Source organism: Garra rufa, chromosome 9, assembly GCF_049309525.1.
Source record: "Garra rufa chromosome 9, GarRuf1.0, whole genome shotgun sequence".
NCBI classification, from domain to species: domain Eukaryota; kingdom Metazoa; phylum Chordata; class Actinopteri; order Cypriniformes; family Cyprinidae; genus Garra; species Garra rufa.
In genome coordinates, this window is record NC_133369.1 from 1,801,091 (window position 1) to 1,815,965 (window position 14,875).

A 14,875-nucleotide genomic window follows, 5' to 3' on the forward strand; every position below is an offset into this window, starting at 1 on the left:
AAATAAAGTGTTGAAGCTACAGATCATTGAATGCTGCACTGTTTAAAAAATAAATCATCCTTCATCCTTCTCAATGTTCACATCCATGCAAACTGAAGGCTCTGAAAACTAATCTAAATGTATGAATGTAGGCCACGTTTTATATTATTTGCTCAAAAATATAAACGTGTATACATTATAAAACAAGTAACTGTATTACTGTTTTCTCTCAGTATGAAAGCAGCAGGACATTTGAAGTCACCTTAATATAAATGATAATGAAAAACAAATTTGAAAAACATTTTTCAAAATGTTAAATAAGAATGTAGTCCCGGAAAACAAATGGAAATTCTTGGAAAGTGGAAAGTGTTCTTCTCTTGTTGTTTTCCTGAAACATTCTTATTTGTTAAGTTGTAAATGTTGAAAGACTTCTAAGGAAAGGACTATATTGCAGCCTTAAACTCACAGTTCTTTTGCTTGATTCTGTCTCCACAGGTTTCAAGTGCCCCGTCTGCTCCAAGTTTATCTCTTCAGATGAAATGGACCTTCATCTGGTCATGTGCTTGACCAAACCTCGAGTGACATACAACGGTGAGTGTTTGTGTTTTCAATGAGCTGGAAAGACAGGAAGGCATTGTGTTTGGATGGAGTTCAGCTTCTAGAGGAGAGCGGTATGCTGTAATTATCTCTGTCTGTTGCTTCTCGTCGCATGTTAAGACCTGGCAGAAACTGTCTGTTCAGCGTAAAGCCAGCGATTCGGCTGCTCAGAAACAGCTTTGATGATTTGTTGCATTGCATTCATGTTCAAACACCTGATAACCAGCGGCTGCAGTTTGTTTCTTGTGAAGAATCATGCACTTTATTTAGTCACCTGAATTAAAGCTTTAATTAACTAGCAGCTTTAATGTATTTAGTGTTGGTTAGGTCAGGTCTTTTATGTCTCAACACACAGACGTTAGGAAGCTCATTTTTGATGCTAAAAAATATACTACCTCTTTATTTTACACAGGGTTTCCGGGGGGCATTAAAAAGCATTAAAAGTCATTAAATTGATTTTGCGAAAATTAAGGCCTTAAATGGCATTAAAAAGCATTAAATTGTTTTATACAGGCATTAAAACTTTAGATAGTGTTGAAGAAACACATATTACCAATTTATCTTGAATGTAGCCTGTATAATTAATAACTTTGATTCACTGTCGCGAAGTATGATAAACACGGAAGCAGTTTGGTAATCGCTTCTGGCCGCTCCAAAATTGTGTGACACAGACTTTTTAAGAGCGGCCAGTTTTAGCCTCTAAGAGTTCAAAGTTTCTGACATTTTTCTGTTCAGAATTGATATTTGAACTTTTGAAATCTGCAAATAAACGCTGACATTTTAAGCTGTCTCCTGATCCATTTCTAATTGTGTTCAGCAGAGTAATGTATGTTCATTGTTGCCTCATTGTAAGACCGCATGAAAAAAATGCATTATAATATACAGACATTCATACACGGCCGTGTTAAGTTATTGCATTAAAAATGTTAGAAATGGCATTAAAAAGGGCATTAAAAGGCATTAAATAAGATTTGAAAATCCTGCAGAAACTCTATTACAGCTTGTTGATGATTTTCAAAATTTGTATTTGTGCATTTTCCTTAAGTACTTTACAGAGTATTATTATTATTATTATTATTATTATTATTATTATTAAAATGTATATTAATGCAAATTAAAATGACTTAAATGAGTTTATTATTATTGTATATTGATGCAAATTAAATATTGTTAAAATGTATATCTATGCATTTCCTTTAAATTATTAAAATGATTGTTTTATTATTAAAATTTATATGCAAATTCAAAGGACTTTAAACTAGTCTGTAATAATAAGGTAAATTTCCTCTAAAAGTACTTCAGTGATTATTAGGGATGCTCATTTCGGTTAATTTTCCTGACCGACAACCGCTGCTCGTTATCCGATCATTAACCGTTAACTGATAAAATTAGAATAATAAATTCGTTTAAAATAAAAATAGAATGCACGAGTATCTGTGATGATACATAAAAATACAAGCAAATGTTTTATTTTAACGTTCAAACAGCAGCATACAGAGCAACAACAAAAACTGCATTCATATACTCAAATTATCACGCATGAGCAGCGCTTCTGAGAACAGAGAAAATCAGAATGAAAAAAAAGGAATAATATAAATAGGCCTACACTAAATATGTATAAATTAAATAACTACCTAATTAAGATGACAAAACTAAAACACACTGAATCCTTCTATGCGCTTTGAAGAACTGTACCGGTCTTGTTCTTCTCGTCGGACATAAAAACATATAGCAGGCCAGCTTATACCTCAGTTTTTAACATGTGGACATGCTGTACGGATAGACTGGGACGCTGTCTGTTAACGCTTAGATCCATGATAAAAACACTTAACAAAAATCCTTTCAATTTGCGGTTCGGGTCTTTTCATCCACTAGTCATATCTGGAGAAACGTGTTTTCACAGCGTTCAATAGCCAATCACAGACATTTCTGTTGATTACATTATAGCAATGGCCAATCAGAGGCGGCTATGTTACGATCCTCTCACCACTCAAAGTGCCGGTTTCAGTTCTGCTGAATTCTATACCTCCACGAACTTTCTCATTAAAACAAAGAAAGTGTAGACATGATGTAAATAGGAGATTCATTGTACAGAGTAAAGGTTATTTTATTACTTTTTATTAACTTTGTGAGATTGCGATTAACTACAGTAATGTATGAGTGACAGCTTTCCAGTGATTGTTAGGGGAGCGCGCACTTTTTAGACTATAATTCATTCAGAATTTGAATACATTTATTCATGGATTCACTCTCTGATAACCCAATATCGCCATTGCCATCATGTTGCATAGGCTACTTACATGAGTTACACAAACTAAGAGAAGGTAAAGCAGGTGCTTACTCAACGAAATATGTCTGGACAGCCGCACTTTTACACGCGCCCGCGAGTAAACATTATTTTTTCTTTCACCATGCAGCAAACTATATAAATATATATAATTTTTTTATTATTATTATTATTATTATTTTTTTTTTTTAACCGTTTAACTGATAGTAATAATCGGTTAAAATTCTTACTGACGGTTAACGGTTAAACGGTCAATATGAGCATCCCTAGTGATTATTATTATTATTATTATTATTAAAATGTATATTTATTTAAATTAAAAGGACTTAAATTAGTTTTTTATTATTACATTTTTTATTTATGCAAATTAAAAGGGTTTAAATGCTTTTTATTATTATTATGAAAATGTATATTTAATAAATTATATTACAAATGTTTAATATAACATTATATTATTATTAAATTTATATTTATGCTTTTCCTTTAAAATCACTTGAAAAGGTTTATTATTAGTATTATTATGAAAATGTATATGCAAATTAAATTATTATTACAATTTATATTTGTGCATATACTCTGAAAGGACTTAAACAAGTGAATTATTTTTTATTATTATTATTATATTATGAAAATATATATGCAAATTAAATTACTTATTATTATTATTATTATTATTATTATTACAATTTATATTTGTGCATTTACTCTAAAAGGACTTAAGTGAATTATTATTATTGTTGTTGTTGTTGTTGTTGTTGTTGTTGTTGTTGTTGTTGTTGTTAATGTACATTTATGCAAATTAAAAGCTCTTGTTTTTTATTATTTAACTTATTTATGCATATCCTGTAAAAATATTTTATTAAAATGTATATTTGTGCAAATTAGATGGACTTAAATGAGTATTATTATTGTTATTGTTGTTGTTGTTATTATTATTATTATTATTATTATTAAAATGTATATGTATGCATTTCCTCTAAAATGACTTAGTGTATTATTATTATTATTATTATTATTATTATTATTATTAATTTATATTTATGAATTTCCTCTACAAGGATTTCAAAGTGTAATATTTAAAATATATATATTTATGCAAATTTAAAGGACTTAAATTAGTGTTCATTATTTTTATTATCATTATTATTATTAATAAAAATATTTTTATGGAAATTATAATTATTGTTGCGGCAATTTATTATTATTTTGCTCTAGATTGTTTTATTTTCAAATCTTACTGCAAATGTGGCATTTTGAGTGGATTGTTCATACTGATTTTAGTCAATCCGGTCTGGTTTTTGGGGGTCTAGTCCTGGTCTTGTTCTATCCGTTCCAGGTCTGAATGTGAGTGTTTGGATGGATGTTATTCTCAGCTGTAATTGGGGCTTGTTTATCATTGTTGGTTTTGCAGTACGATGTGTAACTGCTGTCATATAGAATCTGTTCAGCCTTGATGAGTGTGAATTTGTTCCCTTTTTCCGTCTGAATTATTTACTGGTCTTGTTTTTATAGCCTTTTGTCATGTTTTAGGCGTCGTCAGTTTCCATAAACTCAACGGGACAGATAGGGTCGTTCGGGCAGCTGGGAAATGAGCCAAAGCCAGAGACGATAAAGTGAAAAATCTGATCTGAAACAACACCAGATTCCAGCAGTTATAGCCTGAGAAACTCTGAATCATCACTGTGGGCTCTTTTTTTTTTTCTTCTTTTTTTTTAACAAAGTAGCAAAAAATACATTAACTGAGGCTGTCAATTAATCAAATTAATTGCACATCAGTTTTGGCTTAGAAAGGACAAAAGTTCATTTAAAGTCATTATTACGTCAAAGCGACAACATCACTTGATTTGTTTAAACAGCTGATTCCTTCAGAAATGAAGCATTTGACTCTTTATGAGTGAGTCACTGAATCATTGACTCACTCGATTTGTTTAAACAGCTGATTTATTCAGAAATGAAGCATTTGACTCTTTATGAGTGAGTCACTGAATCATTGACTCGCTCGATTTGTTTAAACAGCTGATTCTTTCAGAAATGAAGCATTTGACTCTTTATGAGTGAGTCACTGAATCATTGACTCGCTTGATTTGTTTAAACAGCTGATTCTTTCAGAAATGAAGCATTTGACTCTTTATGAGTGAGTCACTGAATCATTGACTCGCTCGATTTGTTTAAACAGCTGATTCTTTCAGAAATGAAGCATTTGACTCTTTATGAGTGAGTCACTGAATCATTGACTCGCTCGATTTGTTTAAACAGCTGATTCTTTCAGAAATGAAGCATTTGACTCTTTATGAGTGAGTCACTGAATCATTGACTCACTCGATTTGTTTAAACAGCTTGGTTCATTTAGAAATGAAGCAAATTGACTGTCTTTATGAATGATTTGCTAAATCATTGGTTCACTTGATTTGTTTAAACAGCTGATTCTTTCAGAAATGAAGCAAGTGACTCTGAGTGAGTTACTGAATCATTGACTCGCTCAATTCATTAAAACAGCTGTTTCATTCAGAAAAGAAGCAAATTGACTGTCTTTATTAATGATTCATGGAATCATTGGCTCACTTGATTTGTTTAAACAGTTGATTAATTCAGAAATTAAGCAAGTGACTCTTAATGAGTGAGTGACTGAATCATTGACTCACTCGATTTGTTTAAACAGCTGTTTCATTTAGAAACAAATCTAATTGACTGTCTTTATGAATAAGTCTCTGAATCATTGACTCAGTCGATTCATTTAAACAGCTGATTCGTTCAGAAAAGAAGCAATTTGACCGTCTTAATGAATGAGTCACTGAATCGACTCATTCGATTTATTTAAACAGTTGATTCATTCAGAAATTAAGCAAATTGCCTGTCTTTATGAATGAGTCACTGAATCATTGACTCACTTGATGTGTTTAAACAACTGATTCTTTCAAAAAAGAAGCAAAATGACTCTCTTTATGAATGAGTCACTGAATCATTGACTCAATTGATTTGTTTAAACAACTGATTCTTTCAAAAAAGAAGCAAAATGACTCTTTATGAATGAGTCACTGAATCATTGACTCACTTGGTTCATTTAAACAGCTGATTCTTTCAGAAAAGAAGCAAAATGACTCTTTATAAACGAGTCACTGAATTATTGACTCGTTTGATTTGTCCAAAGATGTGAATTCATTCAGTAGCGAATCACAGTTCTGCTGTGGCTTTAATTGTAACTATTTTTGGGGGAACACAGCTCTAATTATGAGAAAAACTTTGACACCAGTTCTTGCTTCCTTTCTCCCCCCAAACTCTGTAGTGCTTTAGTTTTCCGTGACTCACAGTGTTTTATGGTTGGAGGGCATCTGTAGAGCTCCAGCAGGTCCACAGATGCCCGGCTGTTGGGTGTGTTTTTGGCTGTGGATGAGAAACGCCCCCCTGCCTCGTTCTTCCTCTCATTTTGACGACAGCAGCTAATTTTATCTTAGTTCATCAACTCGACCATGTATAAGAGCGTAAATAAAGCAGTGCTGAATGAGAATCAATGGCTTCGGTTAAATGAGGATATCTGTCTCTGAAAACCCTTGTGGATAATCGCTGTATAATAACATTTATCCTTATGTGATGTATTCTTATTCACAGTTTTGCAGCTCCAAAGTTTGGGATCAGTAAGATTTTTTTTGTTTTTAAAGAAGTGTCTGATGCTCATCAGAGTTCAATTTATTTGATCAACAATACAGCATTTTATGAAATATTATTGCAATTCAAAATATTTTTATTTTTTCATTTTAATATACTTTAAAATATAATTTTATTTCTGTGATCAAGTCACATGATCCTTCAGAAATCATTCTAATATGCTGATGTATTAATTTTATTATCAATTGTGCTGCTATTTTTTGGAACCAGTGATATTTTTTCAGGATTCTTTGATGAATAAAAACTTAAAATACAGCATTTATTCTAAATAGAAACCTTTTCTAACAATACAAGTCTTTACCATCACTTTTTTTATCAATTTAACACATCCTTGCTGAATGAAGGTATTAATTTCTTTCAAAGAGAGAAAGAAATTTACTGATCCCAAACTTTAAACGAGGTGTTTGTCGTTATAAAAGTTTTCTATTTTAAATAAATGCTGTTCTTTATAATGTTTTATTTATCAAAGAGTCCTGAAAAAAGTATCACAGGTTCCAAAACTGTTTAGTTTTCAACACTGATAATAAATCAACATATTAAAATGATTTGTGAAGGATCATGTAACACAGAGTAATGCATTAATAATGCCGAAAATTCAGCTTTGCATCACAAGAATAAATTATATTTTAAAGTATACTAAAATAGAAACCCACTATTTTAAATTGCATTAACATTTCACAATGTAATTTTTTTCTGCATTTTTAATCAAATAAACGCAGCCTCGATGAGCAGAAAAGTCTCCTTTAAAAGCATTAAAAATCTTACTGATCCCACTTTTGATGTCAACTTTTCTTTTGAAAGGCAGTGTGTGTATATATTATAATAATAATAATAATAATAATAATAATAATAATAATAATAATAATAATAATAACAAAAAAAATACATAATGATGAATTGTTTAATTTAACATCCAGGGCATTTATTAAGAAAGCAAACAGATGAAATGCCAGCTTCTTAAGTTATGTAAGCTTTTGAGAGAGGTGTGTGTGTGTGTGTGTGTGTGTGTGTGTGTGTGTGTGTGTGTGTGTGTGTGTGTGTGTGTGTGTGTGTGTGTGTGTGTGTGTGTGTGTGTGTGTGTGTGTGTGTGTGTGTGTGTGTGTGTGTGTGTGTGTGTGTGTGTGTGTGTGTGTGTCACTGTGGGGTGTTTGTGAGTTGCTCCAAACACCAGATGCGTTGCTCTCCCTGCGGGACTCGTCTCTACACACGGCCTCTTCTGCTGATCTGGGCCAAACACAAACTCAGAGCCCTACATGTAGAGCACTTGGCAGTGAACATAAAGGCACAAATGATGAACAAACCGCTGTAGTATCTTCACTTCAGCTCTCAGACGTTTAGATAGAAGCACTAGTCAGACGCTCGCCACATTTATTAAAAACACTCGGCAAATGCACTTACTTCATCGAGATTTATTAGTTTAGTTTGACAGATAACAAGAGCCAGTAGACGAGTGACGTCACCTGAGAGAGAATAAAAAACAAAAGTAATGGACAGAACAGCGAAAATGTGACCCTGGACCACAAAACCAGTTTAAAATTAAGATTTATAAGCTTTCCATTGATGTATGGTTTGTTAGGATATGACAATAATTAGCTGAAAATCTGGAATCTTAGGGTGCAAAAAATCTAAATATGGAGATCGCCTTTAAAGTTGTTCAAATAAAAGTTCTTAGCAATGCATATTACTAATCAAAAAATAAGTTTTGATATATTTACATTTATTTGGACAACTTAAAGGCGGTTTTCTCAATATTTTGATTAATATTTGATTAATATACTTTTATAATATATTACAAATGGTTGTATCTTGGCCAGATATTGTCCTATCCTAACAGACCATACATCAATGGAAAGCTTATTTACTTACTTTATGTATAAATAAAAATGTACCCTTATGACTGGTTTTGTGGTCCAGGGTCACATATTGAAAATCCATTATTTACAACTTCATTCTTGAAGTATTTCGACATTTTTCTTGAAACATTTCAACTTTATTCTCATAATATTTCGACTTTATTCTCAATATATTTTTGACTTTATTCTCATATTTCGGCTTTATTCTCAAAGTATTTCGACATTATTCTTGAAACATTTCAACTTTATTCTCATAATATTTCGACTTTATTCTCAATATATTTTTGACTTTATTCTCATAATATTTCGGCTTTATTCTCAAAGTATTTCGACATTATTCTTGAAACATTTCAACTTTATTCTCTTAATATTTCGACTTTATTCTCAATATATTTTTGACTTTATTCTCATAATATTTCGACTTTATTCTCAATATATTTTTGACTTTATTCTCATAATATTTCGGCTTTATTCTCAAAGTATTTCGACATTTTTCTTGAAACATTTCAACTTTATTCTCATAATATTTCGACTTTATTCTCAATATATTTTTGACTTTATTCTCATAATATTTCGACTTTATTCTCAATATATTTTTGACTTTATTCTCATAATATTTCGGCTTTATTCTCAAAGTATTTCGACATTTTTCTTGAAACATTTCAACTTTATTCTCATAATATTTCGACTTTATTCTCAATATATTTTTGACTTTATTCTCATAATATTTCGGCTTTATTCTCAAAGTAGTTCGACGTTATTCTTGAAACATTTCAACTTTATTCTCTTAATATTTTGACATTATTCTCGAAACATTTTAACTTTATTTTTGAAACATTTCAACTTTTTAAATGTTTTGCCTTTATTCTCATAAAATTTTGGTTGTGTTTTCGTAATATTTCGACCTTATTCTCAAAACATTTCAACATTATTCTCAAAACATTTTGACTTTATTCTTTAAACATTTTTACTTTATTCTCATAATATTTCGGCTTTGTTCTCAAAGTATTTCGACATTATTCTTGAAACATTTCAACTTTATTCTCATAATATTTTGACTTTATTCTCTGAACATTTCAACATTATTCTCGAAACATTTTGACATTATTCTCATAATATTTCGACTTTATTCTCATATTTCGACTTTATTCTCGTAATATTTCAACTTTATACTCATAATATTTCGGCTTTATTCTCAAAACATTTTAACTTTATTTTTGAAACATTTAGTCTTTTTCAAAATATTTGGACTTGTAATATTTCAGTTTTATTCTCGTACTTTATTCTCATAATATTTTGACTTTATTTTGTAACATTTCAAATTATTCTCAGAACATTTCGACTTTCTCAATATTTTGATTTTATTCTTGTGATATTTCAACTTTATTCTCGAAACATTTCGACATTTAATTAGAGTTCATTTTATATTGCTCATTGTGTCGCTAGTCAGAATCGTACACCACAAGCATTGTATTTATAAGATGCTGCGTAAAGTATTAAAAAGTTTTAATACTCTTGCCTGCTGCATCTTGTTCTTTTGCACTTCAGATGTTTTTGATGGCATGAAAACAATCTGTGTGACTCTTCTGTCTGCATGATGATTCATCTCGCACTACAACAATCTTTAAGCTTCCAGCGTTCCCATGATGCTCAGCTGCCGTGTGCACTGGTCCGGTTGCATTGCTCTGCCCGTGACCCGCATGAAGGAGCAGCAGTGTGGAGAGCAAGCGTTCGGGCCGCAGCAGATCCCAGCAGTCTGTGCAGCATGCAAACAATCTGGCCGTGTGACAGGAAATCCCTCAGCCAAGAGCCAGATTGCAGGAGTGCAGGAAAACAGGCTCTGAGAAGCCGGGCCCAATCGATAAGTGTCCGCTCTGAGTTATCATGAGCATAATGCTCTGTTCAGCTTTAATTAGCCTTTCAGCTGACTGAGCTGCTGCATGCATCAAGAGTGTGCTGCGGATTCTGATGTTGCCATATTGAGATGATCAGTGCTCCTGTGCCACAGACATTAAATATTATGTCCAGTCATTTACTGTTTTATACCGTGAATAAAACAACATGTGAATAGTCACTTGTTGTAAGACACACAGTTTGTATTTTGCTGTAAAACTGATTTTGAAAGTTGAGACTTTGTTTCATATTAAAAGTGCCAAAAGCACAAAGCTTATTGCTATTATTCAGGAGCTGGCACACTACAAATAACATAAAAAGTTGTTCCTGTTCAGTCTGTTTCCACAAGTCCTTAAAATATTTATATTCTTAAAACATTTTGACTTTCCTCTCGTAACATTCAACTTTACTCTCGAACATTTCGACTGTACTTTCGAAACATTCCGACTGCATTCCCGAAACATTCCGACTTTGCTCTCGCAACATTCCGACTTTACTCTCAAACATTGCAACTGTATTCCCGAAACATTGCGACTGTACTTTCGAAACATTCCGACTGCATTCCTGAAACATTCCGACTTTGCTCTCGCAACATTGCGACTGTACTCCCGAAACATTGCGACTGTACTTTCGAAACATTCCGACTTTGCTCTCGCAACATTCCGACTCTGCTCTCGCAACATTCCACTTTATTCTCAAACATTTTGACTTTCCTCTCGTAACATTCAACTTTACTCTCGAACATTTCGACTGTACTCCCAAAACATTGCGACTGTACTTTCGAAACATTCTGACTGCATTCCCGAAACATTCCGACTTTGCTCTCGTAACATTCCGACTTTGCTCTCGTAACATTCCGACTTTGCTCTCGCAACATTCGACTTTACTCTCAAACATTGCGACTGTACTCCCGAAACATTGCTACTGTACTTTCGAAACATTCCGACTTTGCTCTGACAACATTCCGACTTTGCTCTCGCAACATTCCACTTTATTCTCAAACATTGCGACTGTACTCCCGAAACATTGCTACTGTACTTTCGAAAAATTCCGACTTTGCTCTCACAACATTCCGACTTTGCTCTCATAACATTCCGACTTTGCTCTCGCAACATTCCAACTTTGCTCTCACAACATTCCGACTCGACTTTACTTTACTTTACTTTAAAGTCGGAATGTTCCGAGCACAAGAACAAAGTCGGAATGTTCCACAAGAACATTGCGACTTTAATCTTGTAATATTTTGAGAATAAAGTCGAAATATTATTAAGTGAGTTTAATCTCGTAATCTTGTTTTGTTTTTTTTTGTTTTTTTTATGTGGCATGCTATTTTATGTTAACCCCTTAAGCTCTGCAGCATATTTTGGATTTTTTTCAGAGTTAGGCACACCAGAATTTAAGAGAGCGCCCTAACCACATACTTTGGAATAAATTGATAAAAATGGTCTCATTTGACAGGAAACTTTCTGAATTTTAAAACATGAGTAAATTTTTGCATATTTTGTATTGTATATGTTTGTAATATTGTCATAAACACAGTCAAAAAGTCAGATTTTTATATATTTTTTTTATTATTTTTTTTATGTATATATCTGTAAATTAGGAAAAGTTTGGTCTATGTTCCTGCAAGAGGTCTCATTTTATTCCACTAGGTGGCAGTAAACACGGGAAAAAAGAATTTTGTTGATAACATCTTCCAAGCAAAAGTTATTTAGCTTTGACTGAAATGAGGCATTGGAGTCTCCTTTAATTCTCTTTTTTTTTTTTCTGAATGCAGTAGACACACCTGAACTTAAAAGAGCGCCCTAACCACATACTTTGGAATAAATTGATAAAAATGGTCTCATTTGACAGGAAATATTCAGTGTTTTAAAAAATGGGTAAAATATTGCATATTTTGGATTTCATATTTTTACAATATTGTCATAAACACAAAGAAAAAGTAAGAAAAATTATTATTGTTTTAATTTAGTTGTTATTTAGAAGTCTGTAAATAAGGACCAGTTAGGTCTATGTTCCTTTAGGAGGATTCTTTTGATTCCTCTAGGTGGCAGTAAACACAGGAAAAAAGAATTTTGTTGATAACATCTTCCAAGCAAAAGTTATTTAGCTTTGACTGAAAGGAGGCATAGGAATCTCCAATTGTGCTTTTACATTATTCATTTTTGATTTCTGAAAGCAGTAGACACACCAAAGGGCGCCCTACCCATATACTTCGGAATAAACTGACAGAAATGGTCTCATTTTAAAGAAAACAACCTAAGCTAAAAGCTGATATAGGATTTTAGGCTAGTATGTGAACACAGATGTAGTTATCAGTGCAGAAATATGATGCAAAAGTTTGCTTGTTCACAGGAGTCATTTCAGTTTTTGTGTTTCTTTTGAAATTATTCTTCGATATTTTACTGTAATGTGAAAAATCTGTGAAGTGAAGCACATATTTATATTCCTGAGAGTAAGAGCTTTCATTTGATATATGACTTGTCTATTTTTAGTGAGTTTGTGTGCCATAAATATGAAACATCATTATTTGTCTGATTTTCTCGAGGGGGGGGGGGGGGTTGCGCAATAATGAATTTAGACTGTATTTTTTTTTTTTATGTAAAATGAATGCAAATATCATGGGATTCGCAAGAAAGCAGAGGTTCTAAGCTTTCAAAAAATACCATATATGTCTAGTTTTGTGCTTCACAGTTCATAGATTTAAAAAAAATAATACGATGACCCCCCCCCGTGGACCCGTCGGTGGGTCCAAGGGAGTGGCCAGAGCTGAAGAGATTTTAGTTGATATTTACAAGTCTGTAATTTAGGACCTGTTTGGTCTATTTCCCAGCAGAAAGTTTCTTTTGATTCCACAAGGTGGCAGGAAACACGAGAAAAAAGAATTTTGTTGATAACATCTTCCAAGCAAAAGTTATTTAGCTTTGACTGAAAGGAGGCATAAGAATCTCCGATTGTGCTTTTGCATTAGTAATTTTTTTTCAATTTCTGAAAGCAGTAGACAAACCAAAGGGCGCCCTACCCATATACTTCGGAATAAACTGACAGAAATGGTCTCATTTTGAAGAAAACAACCTAAGCTAAAAGTTGATATAGGATTTTAGGCTAGTATGTGAACACAGATGTAGTTATTAGTGCAGAAATATGATGCAAAAGTTTGCTTGTTCACAGGAGTCATTTCAGTTTTCGTGATTCTTTTGAAATTATTCTTCGATATTTTACTGTAATGTGAAAAATCTGTGAAGTGAAGCACATATTTATATTCCTGAGAGTAAGAGCTTTCATTTGATATATGACTTGTCTATTTTTAGTGAGTTTGTGTGCCATAAATATGAAACATCATTATTTGTCTGATTTTCTCGAGGGGGGGGGGAGGTTGCGCAATAACAAATTTAGACTGTATTTTTTTTTTTTATGTAAAATTAATGCAAATATCATTGGATTCGCAAGAAAGCAGAGGTTCTAAGCTTTCAAAAAATACCATATATGTCTAGTTTTGTGCTTAACAATTAATAGATTTTTTAAAAATAATACGATGACCCCCCTGCGGACCCACCGGTGGGTCCTAGGGCGTGGCCAGAGCTTAAGGGGTTAAACACTGTAGTAATGTCTCAGTTGTTGTTGTTTTCTTTCCAAAATTACATTTTCTATCAATTGGGAGGGAATAGTTGAAATCTAAACTAAAATTGTAAGAAAAAAATAACATTTTTATAATTTTTATAAGTTTGTGTAATTATAAAAATGTTTTTTGTTCTTACAGTTCATAGTTTTATATTTCAAAATTCACTTTTTTCTCACAATTAGTAAAAAATATATTTATGTAATAAATGTAATCAGAGCTGACAGCTATATCAAGCTACATTCATATTTGTTATAGTGATTGTGTAAACGAACACGTGTTGACTAAGATATGTATAAAAGTCCTTATCCTAGATATTTATCCAGTAAATTACAAATAACTGGAAATGCACTGGAAACGTGTTCAGTTGTGAGGTGAATCCTCTGGTATCTTAGCCTGTGTTTCTAAACATATGTACAAAAGCAGTGCTGGTCAGTGGCCATATTGTTACCTTGGTAACTGGTTGGTTTAATCTCCTGCTTAGTGATCTGTCAAAGGCTGCGACATGCGTGTTAATTACCGTACAGGATCTATAGCGTTCACAGTACAAGCACATAGGGCCTCGATCAGCAGCCTGTCCTCAGTCCGGGTGAAGCAGCTCCTGAGAGGCTGAATAATCTGCCCGTCTTTTGTTAAGCCGTAGGGAAGAGTGTCTCATTGCCAACCTCACCGCGAGCGACCTGTGACCTTTAACTCGCCCATCTGAGCCAGACATGAGCTCCGATCAAATACAGCCACGCTTGATTCCTGTTCTTCAGTCACGCTCACAAATAACGTATAGAAAATGGCCACACATTTGTCCAATAGTTTGTGCACATCTTCATTTTATATTAGCTTTAAAATGTTTTAGTTTTAGTTTTGCATTATGCGATATATGTGAATTTGATTTAATAAAAAACTATTTTGATTTTTTAAAATTACATTTTATTTATTTGTTTATTTTTTATTATTCACTGAAAAAAGGGTGTTGAATTTAATACAAAT

General features: G+C 32.5%; 1 protein-coding gene across 1 annotated transcript in view; it reads left to right on the forward strand.

Annotated features, from left to right (window-relative positions):
- The window catches only part of znrf2b (zinc and ring finger 2b), an 81,387-nt gene that overhangs the window by 49,984 nt on the left and 16,528 nt on the right, over window positions 1-14,875 (forward strand). The window contains exon 2 of the mRNA XM_073846570.1: window positions 475-570. Within this exon, the coding sequence (XP_073702671.1) occupies window positions 475-570 (96 nt within the window). The remainder of the gene's footprint in view (window positions 1-474; window positions 571-14,875) is intronic.